Here is a 24,320-nt window from a genome sequence, read left to right on the forward strand (position 1 = left end):
ATGTTTTTCGAACGTCTGTATCTATGTAGGCAGACATTTTCTATGTCTGTTTTTAACCCCGACCACAGAATAAGTAATAATACAAAAGGGGTGTTATAAGTTTGACCGCTATGTGTGTCTGTCTGTGACACGTAGCTCTCAAACGGGTGGACCGATTTGAATGCAGCTTTTTTAATTTGAAAGCAGGTTTTCTAGCGATAAAAACGGAACCCTTATAGTTTCGATGTCTAACTGTCTGTCTGTCCGTCCGTGGCTTTGCTCAGGGACTATCAATGCCAGAAAGCGGTTTTTTTAGGCGCGAATATAATAATGTAAACTATGCTGACAAAATGGTACCTATAATAAAAAAAAAAATATGGAGTACCTCCCATAGTCGTAGGTAAATTGGGGGTGACTTTTTTTTTCTCATCTAACCTTATAGTGTGGGGTATCATTGGATAGAACTTTTAAAACCATTAGGGGGTTGCCAAAATGATTTGTGCTAGAATGAGTGCAAATTTTCATTAAAATCGAGCCCCCCCCTCTAAAATCTAAACCGGTGGGTGGAAAAATTTGAAAAAATTCAGGATGGAAAACTATAACGGTTAACTTTTCTTGAGAATTATTAGTAGTTTTAAGAGTAAATAGCAGCCTAAGGTATAAAATATACCTAAACTTGGAATAAAGTACAAAACTTTCGAATTTGTAGTAAAAATACGATGCGTCAAACCAACTCCCTGACTTAGAAGTACCTAAGCTGTAGAAAGTCCCGGATATTAGGGTCCTGAAATATCCCGAGGGGATCTAGACTTCAGTCGGCCTAGCGGATGATTTGCACGTAGGTAATTACGTTAAAAACGTCTACATGGGATCAGCCTTGGACGAAGAACAAAACTAAAAAGTATTTTCAGAATTCTCAATTAAATAAAATATTCACAAATAAAAAAAACAAGGGTTAAACATCGCTTACTGAACTGCAGTCCACCAACCAATTTCAGTTGAACCCTCTGAAGCGGCGGTATTGCAAGGCTTGGCGGGAATCTGCAGGCCAGCGTATACTGGTGACGGTTCGTGGAATCAAAGGTTCCTCAGTGTTGGAAAAGCCTCGACGGAGTCTGGACGCACCACCCAGTTTTGAGGTCGCGGTTATACGAAGTTTAAAGTTTAAATTTGAAAGTTAGTTTGTGAAAGTTTTGGTGGTTACTGAATGTTTCGTGTGGCTAAGGTAAGTTTATGTTTATTTAGGTTACAATTTGTGGTTTTAAGGTTACGGGTTGGTGAGGGTAAAGCTGGAAGGGCAGTAGCTCTGTTTTTAACTCCCAATGCAAAAAAGGGTTATAAGTTGAACGCTAATGTCTGTCTTTCTATCTGTGGCATCGTAGTAGCTCTCAAATGGCTGGATCAATTTCGATGCAGTTTTTACGTGAAAGCAAATTTACTTGCGATGGTTTTTAGCTACGTTTCATTAAAATTGGTTCGGCTATTTTTGAGATAATGAACTTTGAAATGACAATGTCGGGGATTTTCAACTTTACTAAGTTAGTTAGGTTATTGTATTGTATTAGTATAACTCTTTATTGTACATAAAACACAAAAATATATAACATGTACTTAATTGTACTTAATTGATTATTTATGTAAAAGTCAAGGTAATTTAGTGTTTTTTTTTTATGTTTATGAATTTTTATTTACAGACTAAAAAGAAGGTTCCTGATTCGGTAGTATTTTATGTCTGAGGGGGCGCAAAGCCTGCAGCGCGATACTTCCCGGCCTATTACTTGTAACACAACGTCAACATTTCATGTCATATGTTTGAGAAAAGATAGTTTACTATATTTTTTTTTAACTGAAAAATTATTTATTAATTAAAAAGGAACAATTGAGGTTACACTAAACTATCCTAAAAATAATTAACTATATATACAGTTCCCCCAAGTCTTGTCCCTGAGGAAGAGTGCCCATAAGGCTGGCTGCATTTCCGCGCTGGATCGTGATTCCAATACGTTGGGCGAGAAGAAAACCTGCTTTCAAATAAAAAAACTGCATTCAAATCGGCCCACCCGTTTAAGAGCACAGCAGCGGTCAAACTAATAACACCCCTTTTTTGCGTCGGGGGTGATGATGTCGTATGTGTTCCGTTCTCATCGCATTCCTTGGCTGAATCTCGTAGTGGGCTGGTTTTTGAGCCTATTCATTTGGCGACTTAGTTTTTGTATTTTTTCAAAATGGCTGTCAGAGAACTATTGAGTTTAAAGCTTTGCAAAGACATAAGTACCACTATATCGAGCCACTAGTTTGTCGGTTTTTATCTCGGAACTTCGACGTTTTATAAAACGGTTTTTTTTTGGTATAACAGTCGTTTGATCTCATTTAAATAAAAAAAACAGCCTTCATTTTTGGACATAGCGTTTTCGTTAAAATAATTTAATTCCAAATGTCCAGTTTTCCTCAATTTTAAGAACTTCTGCTGGACATCATTAAGCACAGCCCATATGTAGGTATACCAAGACACAAAGAAGTTTTTTTAGGTTCCGTAGTCAACTAGTAACCCTTATAGTTTCGCCATGTCTGTCCGTCTGTATGTCTGTTTGTCTGTCTGTCCGCTAAGCTCAGAGACCGTTAGTACTAGAAAGCTGTAATTTGGCATGAATATACATATTTATCAGCCACGCCGACAAAGCAGTAAAATAAAATAAAAAATATTTTTGGGACCTCCCATAGACGTAAAGTGAGGGGTGTTTTTTTTTTCAACTAACCCTATATTGTGGGGTACGGTTGGATAGGTATTTTAAAACCATTGGATGGTTGCCAGGATAATTTCGATTCAGTGATCTGTTTGCGAAATATTCTACTTTTAAGTGTAAATTTTAATCGAGTGTCCTCCCCCCCTCTAAAATCTAAACTGTTGGGCGGACAAATTTGAAAAATTTCAGGATGGTAGTAAGTACACCAAGTTCAACCAACTATTAAATTAAAATAACTAAAACTAAAACTTTAACTAAAAAAGAGAGGTGGGCCTCTTGGCATGGTGCCCATCGCGCAGGCAGCATTCCTGCGTTGAATTGCGATTGAGATTCTTTGCGCGAGAAAGCTGCGGCGCGAGGGTTGCCGTTGCCTCCCTTAACCAATTGCTGAGCTCCCTGTGTATCTCCAGCACACCCTTAGCCCAAGGACCTAGAGTCTCGACGCCGAAAACAAAGAAATGATATTGGGCGCCGCCGAGACAGCAACAAAAAGTGCAATCAGCAAAAAAAGCAAGTGTTAAGAATAATTTTTATGAAAAACTTACAAACCTACTTCTCTTCCGTGTACTGTTTCTGTATCGATTACTAGTAGCGTACAATGAAGAATCATTGTGTGGTATTATAATAAAACATCATTCTGAGTGTTCTTTCCCGTGACCGAAACAGTTCAAATTAGTTGGAAACAGTTTGTAGTGTATCTCAAACAGTGTTTCGGAGCTTCGTCCAATAAACGAGGATTTGCTGCTTTAATTTGAAACACTGTTTTATACGGGTACTTCCACATTGTTTTGGATGATATAATTGTTAGGGTTCCATACCCTTCATCATCATCATCATCATCATCACCATCATCATCATCATCATCAAGGCATCCACTGCTGGCCTCCCCCTTAACCTTCCGTATACCATTAGCAATCAATAAGATACGTAATATTTTGTGTCATCATCATCCCAGCCTAATACGTCCCACAGCTGGGCCGCCTCCTCTCAGATTGACAGGGCTTGGGCCGTAGTTCCCACGCGGGCCCAGTGCGGATTGGGAACTTCACACACACCATTGAATTGCTTCGCAGATTAGTGCAGGTTTCCTCCAACGTAGAACTCGTAGTAAATTTCGAATGTAATTTGGCATATAAATTTCGAAACATTTTGAGATGTGAACCCGGGTTTGAGCCCACGACCCTCTGCTTTAGAGTCCATAGGCCACCAAGGCTTGATTGAACATTTGTGGTGATCCTTGATTATTTTGCAGTAAGTACCTAGAAGTTGAAATTATCTGTTTGACGAAAAGGATAGGTATTTAAAAAGCAGCCAAGTACAGACGAACAAATTGAATAATGATCCAGGCTACTAATGTCATGTTGACATCTCATACTTTTGTGAAGGAAATCATAGTGAAATTGATTATTAAAAGGTTCTACCCTGGGTCATGATTCAACTTGTTCTACGTAACACTCGTACCAACTGAATCGTTACCCACTGTAAAACCTTTTTTGTAGAAAAAGTCGTGTAGGGACATCGCACTGCTTGACACTTACAGTGAAAACGTTCTACGGTGGGTCAGGAAGTCAAGGAATTTAATGGAACCTTTTCGAAGGAAAAGTCATTACGACTTTCCTTGTTAATTAATGCGATTTCACTATGACGTTTACTGTGAAATGGTTCCATGGTGGCCAATGAATTAAACTCCTTGACCGTACGTGCCGGCTTGAATTTCTTACAATTCTAATAATTATATACTAGTAGTACCTTATACGCTAAAACAAATTAATTGGATGAAATTTAGAATGTCGATATCTGGATCTTGGCCAATATCGCCATATCAAACACCACGGGGCTTTATACCAATTGACTAAGCAAAGCTTGTGTTATGGATACTAGGTAACAGATAAACAAATTTATTGATACATATTTAGGTACTTACAGTCATTAGCACCAATATCTGACACAACAAGCGTGCATAAACATCTGATACGACTCTATTTCTGGGGCCGGAAGGACGTGTCAGATAATTTTGCACGCTTCGCTGAGCCAGATATATTAATGTATTAAGAAATCTTTTGTCTAATTACCATCTAATGACAGTTGATGTAACTACTTATTCTATGCAAATAAATCTTCTATTCTTCTATTCTATTCTATTCAAAACTGACTGGGAATTGACTTCTATTTGGCTATTTGGGCTATCTGGTCGTTTAAAATATGACAGCATTTATCGAGCCGTACCCAAGTAAAAGCTGTAGTATCCATAAATATACACAGAAGAAAATAGAGCATACCTATGCCTCATTCAAATGAAAACACACAAATTACCTACATTATCATTATAAATTATTATACCAATTAAATAGTTATTACAAAATTAAACCAAACAATGTCAAATTGTATAAAATTACAAATCATACCATTAATATAATATAAAATAATGATAAATAAATACTTAAATAAAACAAAAATTATTTCCCCAATTAAGTACATAAAAATAGTAATTGTTATTACAAAACAAAAGCTGGATCCGCAAATAATCTCCAAATGAACCGTGAAGCTCGAACCCGCGCTGAATCAGTTCCGTGATGAGATTGACGTCTTGACGGATTGGTCTGCCCTCCGCTTGACCTAGATTTAAAGGCTTAGGCTAAAGCCATACTGGCTGGCATGGCCTCAGAAGAAACAGGAAAGAAAGAAAAACGAATTGAGTAAATAAACTTGGTAGGCTGTACCCGGGGGGGTGGGGGCGTTTAAGATAGCTAATAATACGGTATTTGACTATTTTGTATATGTTTTATAAATTAAAACACCACAATGCCGGTTATCGAATAGAAAAACAATTTTTAAGCTACCTTTACAAATAACAAAGTTATAAAGGTTTGAAATTCAAGATTAGACAGAAAGACATACTGGCATGTGACGTCCACGCCAGTACCGCCATACTTACTGCATAGATAAAAGCGTTTGAGAAAGAGACAGGTATATTGATTTTTCAAAAAATCACTATAAATCCAATTTTCAACTGATTTTTTTATCTTCGCTTAACACTATCTGTATATCTCTATTTTCATAATAATATTAAGATATGGCAAAATCAGGAGTTGTCAAATACCGTATTAAACAAAAATCATACTTTCAAATAGAACGACATTGATTCAGCGACTTTTAAAAACACACAATTGACGGAGAAATCGATTATACTATCGTACATCAAGATCACATACGGATATCGCGTCCTAATTTCTTTCTTTTGAAAAAGATTCCCCGGAAGAGATCGCTATGAAGTGATAAGGTCGCCTATTGGTTACCATGTAATTTTCTCTCGGTGTACTGTTCTGTATATCGTTTACTATTGTGGTGCTCAATAAAGAGTCGTTGTATTGTTTTGTATCAAAACCCGGCCAAGAGCGTGTGGGATTCGCCCGAAATAGGGTTCCGTAGCCATTACGAAAAAATTAAGTAATATTTTTTTAAGGATTTCGTATTTTTTACGAAATATTCCAAGTTTAGGTAGATAGTATACCTTAGGCTGCTATTTACTCTCAAACTACTAATAATTCTCAAGAAAACTTAACTGTTATAGATTTCCTTGTAAGTTTCATATACTTACTTACTATCATCTTGAATTTTTTCTAATTTTTTCACCAACCGGTTTAGATTTTAGAGGGGTGGTGGGGGGGAGGGGACGCTCGATTTGAATGAAAATTTGCACTTTAAAGTTGAATATTTTGCAAACATACCACTGAATCGAAAAATCGTTTTAGCAACCCCCTAATGGTTTTAAAAGACCTATTTAACGGTACCCCACACTACAAGGTTGGATGGGGAAAAAAAATCACCCCCCACTTTAGTCTATGGAAGGAAAAAATATTTTTGAATTTTTTTATTGTACCTTTTTGTCGGCATAGTTTACATATATATTCGTGCATAATTGCAACCTTCTAGCATTGATAGTCCCTGAGCAAAGCCGCGGACGGACAGACAGACATGTCGAAACTATAAGGGTTCCCTTTTCCCATTTTGGCTACGGAACCCTAAAAAAACATACTAACAGTGGAACATAGAACCTCCTCCTTTTTTTGAAGGTGGTTGAAAAATAAGTGCCACCACTTAGAGGCCTTCAATGTGACCATAGCTCAACATTAAAGTTTCTTGCCGATTCATCTCTGAAAGGCTTGAAGTTTCAGTGCTAAGTAGTTTCTTTGCTTGGAAAATATACAGCCATTACTCGTAAGTGGCTTTTAGAGTTAATTTGTGTTCTATAATAGCGTTGTTATTGTTATTCTGGCAACCACGATACGCACCCGTAAATGTTAACGTACTGATTTTAATGTATTTAAATTCACAAAATAAACATGGTCTTATGTAGTTAATAGTGTGTATTAGTATATTATTTGTAGCGGTCCGATGGCCATACTTTTAGATATTTTAGGTTTCATTTTTGGTGGTGATTTTACACATCCACTAATATTATAAATGCGAAAGTTTATAAGTTTGTTTGTTTGTTTATCACGTCTAAACCATTGAACCGATTTAGATGAATATCGATATACAGATAGTTTAGTCCCAGAGAGAGACAGAATAGTTTTTATCCCAAAAAATATCTTGGTTCCCCAGGGGTATTGCAGATGCGTTGCCAACCTAGAGGCCTAAGATGGGATACCTCAAGAGCCAGTAATTTCACCGGCTGTTTTACTCGTCACGCCGAAACACAACAGTGCAAGCACTGCTGCTTCACGACAGGGTTAGCGAGCAAGATGGTGGTAGCAATCCGGGCGGACCTTGCACAAGGTCCTACCACCTGCAAACCTGCCCTGCGGTATACGGTTTTGCCGTCCTAACGCACATGCTTGCTTGTGCAAATTGGAATTTAAACTAGTCTGGCTGTTTATAAAATTTCACTACATTTTAAAGGCATATCAATCAAGATTAGGCACGTTTTTCCAGCACGTATTTGTTGGGATTGATTTTCCCAAAAGATGTCCAACGGGATGGGAGGAACATGTGTCGGACCATCCCTCAGGCTTAAGTAAATCAAGTCGGGTTACGGAGTTCTTTAAGAAGTAGGTTGGAAGGCCGGCCTATTAGGTACTTGTCAAATAAGGAAAGGTAAAGCTGTATATTTTTAACCAGTCGCCGCCCGTAACTTTACCGCCGGATTTTCAATTTTCCGGGGTAAAATGTAGCTTACGTTAATCTGAAATACATAGTGTAGGAACAATTTATTGACAATCAAGAATAATTAAATATTATTAGGTAGGTTATTATTAATAAAATAGATAATAAGCATTAAATGAAAAATATTTATCTTGGACTTATCAGCGCTCGGGTGTTTATTATTAACGCTTCAGCATTATGCTGAGCCAGTGTCCGATTCACAACCGCAATGACACATACCTACTTTCCCACGTGTTGTCTATTTGTACTTAATACTGTTGTTGTGTCTTGTGTTGTGAATAAATGTATTTTCTTTCTTTCTTACTTAAAAAACTTACATAAAATAAATATAAAACCTATAACTAAAACAAATTATTTAAAAAACTAAAATGGATATAAAGGATAAATGGTCGAAGGACATAACAGAGTGGTGCCCGAGACAATATAAAAGAAGGAAAGGGAGACAACGTCGTAGATGGGAAGACGATATTAAAAAAATAGCAGGATATACTTGGAATAGACAAGCGCAGAACCGCATTCGATGGCGAACTCTAGGGGAGGCCTATGCTGGACAGCAAGACAATCTTCACGGACCTACCGGTGTCAAATAATTAAATAAGATTACTATAACTGTATTGTAAGTAAGATTGTTAAATAAAGGCTATTATTATTATTATTATAAGTCAAGAAAAACACGGTTTTTTTTAAACTGTTGCTAAGGCAAAGCTTATAATTACAAACACATTACCTGTCTAAAAATATCAAGTAGAAATCAGCCCCCGATCTGAATCAGTCGTAATGGAAAGATCGGTATCATTGGAGAATTTATTTCCGAACTTCAGTTGATAGCAGTAAATAATTCTGAGGCGGAACCAATATCGCTATACTCGTACTGGGAAAGACAATATTTCGATTATTTGTTGGGTTTTGTTTTGTATCCACCACCATCCCAGCCTATATACGTCCCACTGCTGGGCACAGGCCTCCTCTCAGAACAAGAGGGCTTGGGCCATAGTTCCCACGCGGGCCCAGTGCGGATTGGGAACTTCGCACGCACCATTGAATCGCTTCGCTTTCGCTTTGTTTTGTAAGCGAAAATATTTATATGGTAAGATTCCCGCGTTATAGTTTCTAGATTCCGCGGTAAATAAAATTTGGACCCAAAACACACAAGTTATAAATTATATATCTACAAAGTGGCTGGGGGAGTCGAGTGGTTCGACTTAAGTCCTTTCGAGCAGAGTAATAACAAACACAGGGTTGCTACTCCTTGAAGCAGTAACAAAATCAAAGGAGCCCGGACCTAAAGATTGGAAACTGTGATTCCAGTTAAATATCCTGAGATTTTGATACGTCATAGATTTCAAAGTCTTGAATAAAAGTCTCTAAGGGTTACTACCTCTGTTTCAGAGTCCCTTTCAGAGTTTAGTTATATACTTTTGTTTAGAACTTTGAAATCTTTATCATATCAAAATCTCAGGATATTTACCTGAATCCACATTTTCCATACTTTAGGTCGGGGTCCTCGTCTTTACGGTCAAGAAAAAATCTGCGAACAAACTCGAAGTCCTACAAATCCCGTGGGAACTACGGCCCAAGCCCTCCCGTTCTGAGAGAGCCCTGTGCGCAGCAGAGGACGGCGTTGACTTAAGCCACTGAGACATGCTCGTTACTACAACTACTCTATGCTACTTTAGCAGTTAGTTTGAGCATGCTTATAATAATAATAATAATAATAAATTTATTTTGGCAATGATCCCATTATGAAAAAACAGGATAGGGATTAGGAGCATACTCAAAACTAGCATGCTTATTGCTAGCAAATGTAAACAGTCCATGAACATGCTCATTAGTGGCATAGTAACGAGCATGTGTACCATTAGCTTCACAAATTTGAACGGAACCATCGGTGCGCGAGTTTGACTCGCACGTGGTCGGTTTTTTATGAATTTTGTCACTTTTAAAAACCCTCATTTTAAAAGGCGATGCTACATTAATTATGATTATCACACTGCAAGGAACCGGGCATTGTTACAAACACATAAATTATCAAAGTACAAGACGATCTTAACTCCGAGCCCGTGTCAAGTGTCAGTCTACTGCCGGGCGCCAAGTGATTTAGTGGAACCTATTGATGGGCATGGTTCCACAGGATACTTCATCTACGTAGTAGTATTTACGAGTAAGTACATAGGTGATACGGAATACTGAAATTCGTCGAAGAACTAAAGTCACTGACATAGCTGGAAAAATATGCAAATTGAAGTGGCAATGGGCAGGCCACATCGCTCGAAGAACAGATAACCGTTGGGGGAGAAAAGTCCTCGAGTGGCGACCACGAACCGGAAGACGAAGCGTTGGCAGGCCTCCCACCAGGTGGACTGACGACATCGTGAGAGTAGCGGGAAACCGGTGGATGCAAGTGGCAAGTTGTCGTTCATTGTGGCGTTCTAAGGGGGAGGCCTTTGTCCAGCAGTGGACGTCTTCGGGCTGATGATGATGATGATGACATAGGTGATGGAAACAATGAGTTTTTTGCTGATATTATTTGATTATATTCCTTTTGTTGAGGTACGTGTACCGTGGCAGAGGATGTAAAGCCCAATGAAGGAATGCTTCAGGTTTGGAGCAGCTTTAATACGACATGAGCCTACTTATATACGAAACTAAACTAGGGAACATGAAACAGACATATAAACTATTGCTATCTCACACAACATGCAAAATCAATCAATCAATCAATAATTCTTCTATCATGATCTCAAAGGGGCCATTTCATTTTCCGAGATAAAAAATATTAAACTATCTTCATCTAATTGCATCTCAAACAGACACGCAAACAGAGAGACAGATAGACATACAGATAAACAGAGTTACTTTCGCATTTATAATATTAGACAGGATACGTTCGTTTTTAGGGTTCTCGAGCCAAAATGGCAAAAACGGAACCCTTATAGTTTCACCATGTCTGTCTGTCTGTCTGTCTGTCCGTCCGCGGCTTTGCTCAGGGACTATCAATGCTAGAAAGCTGTAATTTTGCACGGATATATAAGTAAACTATGCCGACAAAATGGTATAATTAAAAATTCAAAAATATTTTTTTTTAGGGTACCTCCCATAGACGTAAAGTGGGGGTGATTTTTTTTTCTCATCCAACCCTAAAGTGTGGGGAATCGTTGGATAGGTATTTTAAAACCATTAGGGGGTTGCTAAGACGATTTTTCGATTTAGTGATTCGTTTGCGAAATATTCAACTTTAAAGTGCAAATTTTCATAAAAATCGAGCGTCCCCCCCTCTAAAATCTAAACCGGAGAGTGGAAAAATTTGAAAAATATCAGGATGGTAGTAAGTATATCAAACTTTCGAGGAAAACTATAACGGCTAAGTTTGCTTGAGAATTATTAGGAGTTTATGAGTAAATAGCAGCCTAAGGTATAAAATATACCTAAACTTGGAAGATTCCGTATAAAATAAGCAATCCTTAGAAAAATATTACTTAATTTTTTCGTAATGGCTACGGAACCCTATTTTGGGCGTGTCCGACACGCTCTTGGCCGGTTTTTATTGTGAACAGTAGTCAAAGTCAAAATATCTTTGTTCAATTTAGGCTGTAACAAAGCGTAGTCGGTAAGCAGAGCCTAAAATAAGAAAACTGATACGTTCCTTAATCTCCTGTGAGCCTTAGAAAGCCTCATTAATTAATTGCCCTGTAAAAGATAACGGGCTTCGTTGAGGAAAAATGCCAAGGAAATGGGAGCTTTTGAATGAGATTTTTCTGTGATTGAAGTTGATTTTTAGAGCCGGGTACCCGAATTGACAAATGGAACTTTAATCTACTAACTTAAGACACTTGTCCCACCGCCGACGATGAGCGAGAAGCGAGCTGAGCGAGAAGCGAGCAGAGCGAGTAACTAGAAACGAGTGGGCGAGCAGTGAAAAGCGAGTGTTCGAGCATGACGGGCGATTACTCGCTCCACTCGCTCGAGCCGGGCGGCCGCCAGGCTAACAGCGCTGAGCTAGTTTATAGCTCAGCGAGTTTTATAGCTCTTGTCGCTGCGACAGAAGATGTAAGAGCGAGTTCTCGCCGGCAGTGTGAACCGCCAGCGATCAACTGTTAATATATATGTCTCTTTTACTCACACAGGATCTTATATCTTTTGTTCGTTTCTTGAGCGAGAAAATAGTCGATAGCCAATCGTTTCCTCGCCGGCGGGGAGACAACTGCCTTAACCTTCTATACTACTCCGTTTAATTTAATGTTTGAATTAGCGGTCAAATTGTAATACACGTTTCTCGATATTTCGAAAACAAATGGACTAAAAATATCTACACCTACATTTATTAGCGTTATTTATTATGTTTTTATTATAGAAGTTCACACAATTTCAAACAGTTCCGTTGTTTCATTTAAAAAAGTGTGCAAATTTTACCGTTAACTTAGAACGGAATGGAAAGACCGTTAGCCAATAAAAACTCTCAGGCGCTCTTATTGGTGGATGGGATTCCAATTTGAAACTATGAGCAGCGCCATCTCTCGGGAATTAACGTAATTTTGCTCCGAGGAAGCACTCGCTCTGAACAGGCCCAGGGGTATACTAACTTTGTTATCCTGATTTCGGACCTTCATATTTGAATGTGTAACCATATTTGAATTGTGTTGGTCTATTGTTATTTTTTATGGGTAGAATAACCGTTACTGCATATTGGGGTCGAGACAGTAATGGGTCATTTTCTGCTCTACGAACATGGGGAGGAATAGACGTTATTGACGCAGTTACGTGGTTCATGAAAACGAGATTATTGTTTAGATTTTTCTTATTTCGCGTCTTTATCTTCTTCGTTTTTTTTGTTATAATTATGTAACTACTTACAAATCCGTATTCGTATACTTGAACATACTCGTAGGTATTACGATTTAAGCTAATTTTCAAAGGTATAGGTACCTACCTACTTCCTTGTGTCCCTTTTGTGTTCTTTGTGTTTCTTGTGTCATGTGTGTTCCTTGTATCCTTGTGTCTTTTTCCTCCTCACGGCAGTGATGACAACTACGCCATTTGTGTATGGTCAACCAATTTAACAACCGGGTCACCACATGGGGTTCCATAGCCTTATCATAGTAAGTAACTAATTTTATTTATCTATAACAATGTTTGCCCTCTCATTCAGAGAGGTTTGGGCTCGGCAGTGGGACTTATATAAGCCGAGATGACGATAATGATGACGAAGATGATGATGATGATGGTGGTGATGATGATGACACTGTTTATATATTGACTGTACGGTAACTGCGATGAGTTGTAAGACATACTTAATTCACAATTTATCATGCGTTAGGAAACCTCCATTCAAAAAAACTCAGAACCCAAGTGACTCTTTTCTGCTTAAAAAAAGGTTCATTAAAATGAATGGTGCGAAGCGAAATATAAATCAGGCATATTTCCATGGGAACATTAATTTTGGTCAACTGTCGTACAAAAGGATCTCCTAAGGATTTGTGTTGAACACCGCTACACTGTTAAATCACAGACGCCGCTTATGGACAACTGGTGTAGATTACATTTGTAAAGCATTTGCACAAAAATATTAACCTAATCTAATAATAATCTAGTATTAGTTATACAATACAATACATTCAATCCAGGGCTTTAAAGAAAAAGGCGTTTTTCGGCTCCGGACAAGGCAGGTAGACCAATGTCTCTTTGAATTGTTGGTACTCATGGGCGGTGTTGATCCTTTCCCATCAGATATCCATATAATTTAGTGATAATGCAAACTATTGTTCTCATGAAAGTGATATATGAAGTGATAGTGATAGTCTTATATGGGAATAAATGTCTTTAAACCTAAACCTATCCTGTATGCTCATTTGCCTTATGCCCAGAATAAAAAAAAGTCTCGTCTTTTACCGGTTTATTTCCTTGTGAGTGAGTCTCACGGTAGTTTCAAATACAATGCCTCTTTATTGAACACCAAAACATAGTAAGCAGTAGATTTTCCAACATAACACATCAGCAGTATAATGTTCATAACCAATATATTTCGCCACTTACGAGTAATCACAACTATTATTTATATTGTTAAAATAACTTCAACGTTTCGACCATATTTCAGCGGCCAACGACTCGCGTTGACTGAACATAAATAAGTCAGTTTAGAGGATGTTTGTCGCTGTTCCATTGCCTCGAACTCGAAATATAAAGTTACGATAAACCAAATGTTCTCTCATTTTGGGCACCAAATTATACAAAGCTAGTTAAATAATTTTCTTCTTACCGTTCCTCCTTCCTCCAAATTCTATCATAACTCCTTTACTATGACTGCCATTAGTCTTTGGAATTATCTTCCTTTGGCGTTAAGGCAAGCGAAATCCCTTCCCATTTTTAAAGACCTCTTAAAGGCTCACTATTTGTCACTAACTTAATCCCCAGTCTTTGATCCTTCTCTATTCTTTTTGTTTTTTGTTTATATTGTTTCTTTAATTTCCTTTTTAAATTCCTTTTCTCACAGGCGGCCTTTTGTTGTTTTGTATTAAGTATATGTAGTTTATAAGTATTATTTAATGTATTTGTTTATTTATATAATATTTTTGTATTTTTTTTAATATTATTGTTTATTAACTCTACGATTCTCCTGTCTGTTATTTCTGCCACCAACATTAGTCAGTTCATATTTATTAATTTCTCAGAAATTTGTTGTCTGGAAGAGATCGCTTTTTAGCGATAAGACCGCCTATTGTCTACCTGTTTTTTATTTCATTTTTGTAATGTCTCTGTACTGCTTTTGATGATCAATAAAGAATATTTGTATTGTATTGTATTGTATAATACGAAAAAACGATGGCTAAACATTATTCCCTGCATCTGTACCTACATACGTTTGAAAAACATAACCCTGTTTCGGGGAGTCGGGTAAAAATCTTGATAATACCTCTGCCGTTGTAAGCCGCGACACCATTTACAATATTTTCTTGGACGGGCAAAGTTTTTATGAAATACCTCGCTGAGTAATGGTACTGTTTCAGTCTGTAATTTATGTCCCCGCCTGAATGTGGCGAAATGCAAATAGCGTTAAATTCCTCTCATAGACTTTTAATGTAGCAATTAAAGCTGTTTTTCGTGGAAATTATTTTGCCCACTGTGGTAGCGTGGTTTTTTGACCTATTAATATGAATGGCGCTGGCGACAGAAAATAGGCGATAATATATAAGTACGTTCCATTGATGGGCCCAGACCTCTTTTCAAATCTTGGATGCGGCCCAGTGTTAATTGCGAACTTCACATATACGAGTATGTTTTCCTTCACTGTAAAGCTTATGGTGAATTTCAAATGTAAAACTCAGAGGTGCAAATCCGGATTATGTTGCGTTTTCACCAGAGACATGCGAGGATGTATTGCAAGGAACGTGTTTTTCACGAGCTAGTAAAACGCTTTACATAAGAAGAAGTATCTTCGTTCCATTCTCCATACAAACGTAGTCCCGGTCTCATTTGAAAACTAGGCAACAGAAATAGATGAAATTTTGTAAGTTTGGACTAGACGTAATTATCTATGCCTGTGGTTTTTCAGATTTTCATAAAAATGTGTAATATCAGAATTACCTACATGAGCTCAAAAGTCGTCAAAAAAAAGATGTCAACTTTGCACGAGAATTACAGACTAATAAAGCATTTTTGCAAAAATCGAAAAACCACAGGCATAGAAAATATAATGAATATCTTGATTGTAAAATATCATTAATTTCTGTGCTGTACTCTTCTTATAATATGAGGACAACGAAACCCAAAATTCAACCGCCCAAATCTTGAAAAGCCTACAGCTATCTCGATATAAATTACGGACGTCGTTGCGGAAGGCATGGGGGGGGACGGCTGCGAGCGCTTATGTCACGAGCGATGAAGACAGCAATATCTCAAACGAATATCTAACGCGGCCGCGTGGCCGGCAGGGAAACTTCTCTTAACGTCGCACAGCATAGTGCTACTACCTAGTGGAAACAGCTGAGCGGAGCAAGGCACATGAAGCGTTTCTATTGGTTTATGAAAAACACATTCCTCGCACAACTCTGGTGGAAACGCGGCCGTACAACTCGCGATCTTCTGTTTGAGAGGCCTTATGTCAAACCACTTGGCCACCACGGCTTGTAACAGTATAATGAAGTAAAATAATTCAATTGTAATTCGGTTAAAATAAATTATCAATTCAAAAATCGGGAATGAAAAATGTCTGAAGTTTGATAGTGAAATTTAATTATTTTAATTTAATCCAATCACTAGCTTAGTCAGTTGAAATTTAATTTAAACTGTTACAAACCGTTCTTTAAAAGTCTCGTTGCGAATTGGATTTACAAAATGGCTGACAAAAGAACGGCCAGCCAATTACTCGGAATACTCAAATAAGAGTGCTAGTTCATTAGTGTTTTCTAACGGGAAATAACGGGTCCGGAAAGTTCGCGATTGTCCTTTTTTTTTACCCGACTGCAAGGAGAGGTAATATTTTTTGCTCGTATCTTGTATAGTAGGCAGGTAATGCAGCCGGAGGCACGAGATTGAGTGATAGGTAACAAATTTATGCATCTGACTGCATTTCATCACATTGCAGGTTTTGCAGGTCAATCAATCCCAACAAATACGTTCTGGAAAAACGTGCCAAATCGTGCCTCTAAAATGTAGTGAAATTTTATAAACAGCCAAGACTAGTTTAAATTCCAATTTGCACAAGCAAGCATGTGCGTTAGGACGGCAAAACCGTATACCGCAGGGCAGGTTTGCAGGTGGTAGGACCTTGTGTGCAAGGTCCGCCCGGATTGCTACCACCATCTTGCTCGCTAATCCTGCCGTGAAGCAGCAGTGCTTGCACTGTTGTGTTTCGGCGTGGAGAGTAAGACAGCCGGTGAAATTACTGGCACTTGAGGTCCCATCTTAGGCCTCTAGGTTGGCAACGCATCTGCAATCCCCCTGGTGTTGCAGGTGTCTATGGGCGGTGGTGATCTCTTACCATCAGGAGACCCACTTGCTCGTTTTCCATCCAGTCGAATAAAAAAAATTGCTTTAAATTTAAATTTAAATTTAAATACCGAAAATTTTAAAGATTTTCTTTTTCTTAAAATTGGTCAAATAAATTAATTGATATTATATTTAATGACATCCTTATTTATATGAGTGCTACCGAAAACACATACAGAAATGATAAAGAGAAATAAATAAATAGCTATGCTGCATGTGTACATATTTGTATGTCTTATAGCAGACATAGTGATGCAAAAAATATGTAACATCTGACTGACTACTATTCAAATCACCCAAAAAACGAAAGACATGGAGAGACTCACGGTCAAGGCGCATTATGACACAACTCCAAAATCGCAATTTTCAGGCCGGTAACTATATCGAAACACGCACAGCCCAAATAACTCTACCAAATCAACAAAATGATGGATACGACCTTTGCCAACATTCTGACGTCCGTGCTTATCAAAAACATCAATTGTTTTTATTTGTTCTGGAATAATGGTCGTTTCTGTGGGTTGTGGGTGTCATTAAATGATTAATGTGCTGTATATTAGGAGTCATAAGAAGTCAGACTTTTGGCACTAGTTTTAATAGGGAATAAATTAGGATGTTATTGGTCATTAAGTCAATAAAAAAAACTGTTTATTTCAATACTTAACAAAAAAAATCTTCCGCTTAGACTCTAATCTTAAAATTTAAAGATTTTATCGATTCTAATTATAAATCAAATTATAAAAAACAAAGTTTATGACTTAAAGGGCTGTTTCACTACCCATTAATAAGTCAATGACAAGAGTAAATGACATAAGTTGTTTGGTATCATAATATAGTACCTAATATGTTAGTCGGAAATGCTGTTTATCAGCATTTTTAAAAAAATATTTACCAATTGTTTTGCAGTTTTGTTTTATTCAAAGCGTGCGTCCACACTCTCTTACGGTAATCATTGTTAGCTGAAGGTATTATGAATGTTGGGAGATATGACAGATTCCGTAGAATATCTGGTCTATGTCTTTTGGTTAATGACGGTATGTTCTCCCTGTATTGGGTCACGACGGCTAGATCTACCTTGTCATGGACCAGCAAAAGCCTGCAATATTTGAATAAACTTGCATAATTATTAATTAGTATTACGATAATTATAGTTAACTGATGTTGCACGGGACTCAGCCCGTGAGTCTTTGTGTGTAAAAGAGAGGGGGGGGGGAGAGAGAGAGAGAGAGAGAGATATTTAAGTACACGAAGCAGCTATACTATCCTGGAAGCACTATGTATTTTCCAAAGGTCTATTTCCAAAACAAAATTCGTTTATATCGGTTCAGCGGAAAGCGGTCTAAGCGTGAAGGGTTACAGACAGATAGAAAGACAGTAACTATCACGTTTATAATATAACTAGGAGACTAATTATGATTTCATTGGTCATTCCATAAATATATAATGGGTATTAGGCAACGGATACATATACTTCGATAAATATCTGCTCCGACCGGGATCGAACCCGGGACCTCATATTTTATAGCCTGGTTGTCGACCTAACTCCATTTAAGACGTGAGTTATCCTAGTTTATTTCACTAAATATGAGTAAGTCTCACGGTACTTTCATGTCTCTAATTTTTTCTTGTAGTATTTAGGTACATACTGTACGACCCTTTTACAAAACATCATTGTGAATTACAAATACCCGTGTCTAGTTTCCGGGCCAATAAGAGTGCCGGAGCCCTAAACATTGCCCGTCACTTCCCATACTTTCCAACCTTTTTATACCCCTTAAAAGTTTGCCCATGAATTACTAATCAATACCCATTATCCTTCGGGACTTCAACTAAACATCAATAAAGCTAAGTTCGATTCTTCAGCGTTAACTAACGACCTAATTAAAAGTTAAATTGCAGTTCTGCCGCCCGCAGATGGGCGAAATTCGCGAACTATAAACTATACAATTGGTTTAATTGTATTATCTTAGTTAATGTTGGTCTGCTGAAGTGCCTATTTAGCTTAATGAAGTTTATTATGTTTTGTAATCAGAATAATTTCCTTATATGAGCAAAAACAGAACTCGTGGCAGTTTTGCCCACAGTTATTTTTCTGAAATCGCCAAAAATGTCACCACTTTTTGTTGAACTCGCTTCAAATGTCACTGAATGTGTGGAAAACTGTCAAGAAGAGTATCTGAGAAGTACTCGTACAGTAAACGCTTGAAAACAAGTTAGATTTAGCAAGAAAGTCGCTAAGTTGGCAAAACTGCTTTTAGGAGCATTGTCTAATGATTTTCATCACTATTTTCTAAAAGAAACATAGGGCAAGGGTATCGAGTTGAAAAAGTATACTAAGAGTCAATTTTTTTTGAAGCACCAAAAATAAATTTATAAATCCACGTGATGAAAAGATAAAACTTTGGAAAGAACTTTTTTATATATATCCACCCGACCCCGAGTGTCCGAATTGCGGGCAACCGGTGGATGCAAGGTGGCGAGTTGTCATTAATTGCGGCGTTCTAGGGGGGAGGCCTTTGTTCAACAGTGGACGTCTTCCGGCTGATGATGATGATGATAATGATGACGACCCTGAGCGAAGTGAGCGAATGGCAATGTCTTTCCACAGCCTTTTTCTGACTCTGTTAAACGAAACAAGCCAACGAATAAAATTAATTATTCCCCAGTCGTTAAAGATCATGTACAAGTGCCGTTTTATGACTATTGGCCCCTCGGGAGTTTAAAGGGCGCTAAATAAGCGCTTAATTACGGCCTATGTTGATTACAATCTCATTTTGTTTAGAATGAGCCGTAAATATTGATCACTTTTGATTTCCCTTGAGATTAAGGATGAACTTATTTCAGGATTGAGTGAATGAGTACCTAACTAAAATGAATAAAATTAATGCCTTTAATCGTTCAAGGACTCTAATGTTTTGAGAAACCGTGCAGTGAGTGAATTCACGAAATGCATAAATAATAAGGAGCAAAATTATTCTACATTAAGATTTGCTCTACTATTACACGCTATCATACTGTATAAAGTCTACTTAGCTGTTAGTTTTTTTTTTTACTTTAAAAGGGTACAAAAGAAAAGTTCAACTACGGTATATTGTAATATCATATGAGACGGGCAGTTGGACATGGTAAAACAGTAAAGGGCTTCCACTAATTGAGTAAAAAAAACGTCTTATTATCATAATACTTTTACAGAGATTTTCCGTCAAACTTACATAGCCACTTTTTTTCAAATAATCCGTATAAATTTTGTAATACTCGTACTTACTCGTATTATTTGTTGTACCTACATTAAATACCTAAAAAAATCATGTTACAACGAGAAACAAATGTATGAAAGTGAACGAAAAGCCTATATTATAAAAGACTAATCAAAAAAATAAAGCTATGATATAAATTAACATTTTACAAGGGATAACAAGGACTTTTAATCTATCCTCAGGGAATATAAAGGCATAAAAACTGGGAAGGTTAAAGAGTTGGCGCTCAGCGAAAGTATGCCGGTTCGAATGTACATTCTTGTTCAATGTTTCGGAAGAAAATGTAATTAAGTTTCTTTTCCGTGTTTTCTTGCGTGTAGGCCGTGTACCTACGCCGTAGTGGGCGATATTGTTGTGACGTGAAAGAATGTGGTTTTTTCTTTGGAGTTTTATGAGTAGTTAAAGTAATTGTTAGCAGAGTTAAAACACGAGCCATGTTACGGGGCAATTTTGGTGTCCTTAGTTTTATTTAATTTTGCCCATGTTATGACGAAATAGAGCAGTTTTCAATGATGTAAGTATTTATTTCAAAACTCCATTGAATTAGCCTTTATTTTGGAAGAAAGAAGGAAAAAAATACTACCACAAAAAACACTAAAATAAAATAACATATTTATTTATTTTTTGTTTTTTTAGTAGATTTTTATATTAGCTAGCAATTTATATATTAGCTAAGTACATAATTATATGTTTATAGTTTAATTGGAGTAACACATATTTTATGTTTATTAAAAATCTTTTTAAAATAAAGAAACTCGAGTTAGTTACATTTTATAACTCAAGAATGGTGGACTATTTTTTCCTAAAAGCAGAAAATTTACAAAAATCGGGAAAATTCAATAGACGTCCATGACTCTTACGTAGTGTACCGTATAGGAACGTAGAGAAATAGAAGATTGATATTTTAAAAATGTGGAGTGTTAGGAAAGAGCACACATGAGGAACAGAGTCACAGCTGTCACAGCTCATATCAGATCAGCAAAATAAACTATTTCATTTAATTTAATTTTTCAAGAGACATTTCAAAAGTTATGCAATTTTACGTTGACGACATGGCATTGTGGGCAAAATGTAAATCTAGGCGAAGTCGTTTTGAATCAAACGACAAAATCTTTTAAAATTATGATACCCGTTTGAAAGAAGTTTTCAGTTAAAATTAAATATTTACCTAAAGCACCTCCAGCTGACATTAAAGTTTCAAAGCGTCGCTTGACCAGTTAGCGGTGACCCGTGAAACTATCTCTCGCTTACATGAACGGTCTAGGCTGGTCGCTTGCGGGGGTCAGGAATGAATGGCCGGAACTTAGCGGTCGCAAATGGATGCAGCGGTCTTCTTTAGGGATTAGTTGAACTTTGTACTTTATAAAACAGCGTTTTGAACCATTACATTAAAAGAAGGGTTAAAGCTGGGGTTGGCCTAGTGGTTTCCCACAGAACACTAACCTACTGATATTGTTTGTTTGTTTGTATTATTTATTGTACAAAAAGGAAATATAAGAAGATTAGGTAAGTACACAAAAAAGTGCTTAAATACAAAGGTGGACTTATCCCTGAATATTTATGAGTATGTGCAAGCGTGCGTGCTTGGGTTTATTTGTTACTTCTTTACGCTAAATGGATAAAATTTGGTACTTATGTAAATGGCTGAATATTTCAAATAACACATAGGATGCTTTTTCGTCTTGATAATCCCACGGGATTAGGATAAAATTATAAAGTTTCGCGCGTTAAGTGAGACGCATTAAAATTTGACGAGGGTATTTTATTGCAACGTTAATGAAGCCCATATTTAAATAAGTATCTGTTAAAAATTTCATTTTTAATATAAGCATTTTTTGCTGACTGTATTTTTTGTTGAACCTACTTGCATTGCATATTCATACCAAATTTTCAAGTCGGTACTTACTATTAAATTAACCATTGAGGAGTTCTCTCCCGCGGAGACGATCCTGGCAGGACCACCAACATGTCACTACCAAATTATTGTATTGTTACTAAATTTACACAAGTATGCCAAATTTAAAGTTTTTAACGGTATATACGTAACTTACTTGTTTTCTCTACTATACTGTAAACTAAAATACTACCTTAGATATTAAGTTTCTCATGTAAGTGACAAATTGATTTTAATGAGAAATGAACAACTTATTTTTTTATTTTTGCCTTCTTTTTACTTAGGTATGTACACATATTTTAATTTATTTCTTGGTTACTTATAATTATAACTATTTTATAAACTGATTGAATTGTTAATTGGTATAAACTGTAATGCTGTACATTTTCATTGGTTTGTAGATAAATAAATAGTGATTTTTTTATTTTATTTTTAGGGTTCCGTACCTCAAAAGGAAAAAACGGAACCCTTATACCTTATAGGATCACTTTTTATCCTTCTGTCCGTCTGTCTGTCAAGACCTTTTTTCTTAGGAACCCTTGGAGTATCAAGCTGAAATTCATATCAAATACTCAGGTCTACTGTCCCTTGGATCTATGAAAAAATAAACTTCTAAGCCAACGCAATCAAAAGATACAGCCGTTTATGCTGCAAATTTTCGACACTCGCAAGGGAATCAAAACCTACAGGGTACTTCCCGTGAACTCAGAATTTTGAAATTTGGTACGAAGCAACGTCTTATAGCACAGATAAAGGAAAAATTGCGAAAAGCGTACATTTCTTAGTTACATCATATAATAAAAATATTTTTAATAATTTGTATGGAACCCTCGGTGCGCGAGTCCGACTCGCACTTGGCCAGTTTTTTTATTTCATTTATATGTATATTTGTGTATCGTGCCGTGAGTCACAGACGGTTCTGGCAGAAAATCAGCGCTGCAAGCGTCTAACATAAGCGCCTCGCCTTGCAAATCTGTTTAAAAATATTATACAGAATGTCTCTGACCACGGGACTTTAAATTCGAGGTTCAATATACTCACAAAACTACTTTTGTTTTGTAACATTTTCAAAACTTAAACTTAGATCATTTCATCCTCAAAGTTTAATCGTTAAATCAGTGTATAGGACATGGCGGTGTTATCGCTGTCTCTTGGTACGGGGGCCTTTCAAAATTCAAAATTCAAATGATTTATTCAGTAAATAGGCCGCAATGGGCACTTTTACACGTCATTTTTTTAAACTACCAGCGCTTTCGGAAAGACCATCATTGCCAAGAAGAATGCGCCGCAAGAAACTTGGCAGAAAGTCATTTTTTCATAAAAATATAATTACAAATAAAATACTTAAATACTATATTATACAATTAAGAAAAAAAAAAAAAATACAGAGATGTATGGGATCCCTTAGTTACAATACTAAACACTAACTATATCTAAACTATATCTACGTTCAGTGGAAGTGTAGAATGCTTCCACCGTCATAAATTTTAAAATAATAATAACAATAATTTAGTTCTGAAATATACATTTCAGGTCAAGTAACCATTAAGCTTTTGGATTTCGAAGGCAAGTTCACGTCTGCCGCCCCCAAAGTTAGTTCACACGCACTCATGTCATGCTCTGAAAGCTTTAAATATTTTTTGACATTTATTTGACATCTCTAAGATAAACACGTATCAATGGGCTGTCAATTTGGTATTGTATCGCATACATTGAAAATTACATTTAATTTGTATGTTTTTTTTAATTAATAGTGGCTACAAAAGTAGCTCAGTAATGTGAACAGAATCGAACCCTGGATTTAAAGCCCATGGCCAGAGAATCCCTGTATACATCGTTGATTTTCTTGCGGGATTCTTCTCAACAGAGCGTTTTCCGAACCAGTGGTAGCTTTTTTTTACATTCATGAAGTGCATGTTATAGCTGAAATAAAAAAAAGATTTTTTGACTTTGGATTTGACATACTAAGTTGTGTATGTTTTCATTTTTGTATATTTTGTGTTATTTGCGTGCAGCTGTGTAAATTTTACCCATGTGGTGTCGGGTTAGAACTACACCTCTCCGTGGATGTCGTACGAGGCGACTGAGGATATAGGTTAAGGTATACCGTAGGCGACAGGCTAGCAACCTGTCACTATTGTACCGTTTTCGTCAAACTTAAAACCTAAAATTGCTAATAGTGGTTAACGTTAGCGGTAACGTTTCGTGTGCTCCACCTATTCTTTGGGAATACAGGCGTGATGTTTGTGTGTTGTGTGTGTGTGTAAATTTTGTTGTATTTGTGTGCTTTGTGCGAGT

General features: G+C 36.9%; 1 protein-coding gene across 1 annotated transcript in view; it reads left to right on the forward strand.

Moving 5' to 3' along the window:
• Window positions 1-1,084: 1,084 nt before the first annotated feature.
• LOC141442078 (uncharacterized) overlaps window positions 1,085-24,320 on the forward strand; it is a 36,286-nt gene continuing 13,050 nt past the window's right edge. The window contains exon 1 of the mRNA XM_074106987.1: window positions 1,085-1,204. Within this exon, the coding sequence (XP_073963088.1) occupies window positions 1,187-1,204 (18 nt within the window). The 5' untranslated portion in view covers window positions 1,085-1,186. The remainder of the gene's footprint in view (window positions 1,205-24,320) is intronic.

This window comes from Choristoneura fumiferana, chromosome 25 (assembly GCF_025370935.1).
Source record: "Choristoneura fumiferana chromosome 25, NRCan_CFum_1, whole genome shotgun sequence".
Classification (NCBI taxonomy): domain Eukaryota; kingdom Metazoa; phylum Arthropoda; class Insecta; order Lepidoptera; family Tortricidae; genus Choristoneura; species Choristoneura fumiferana.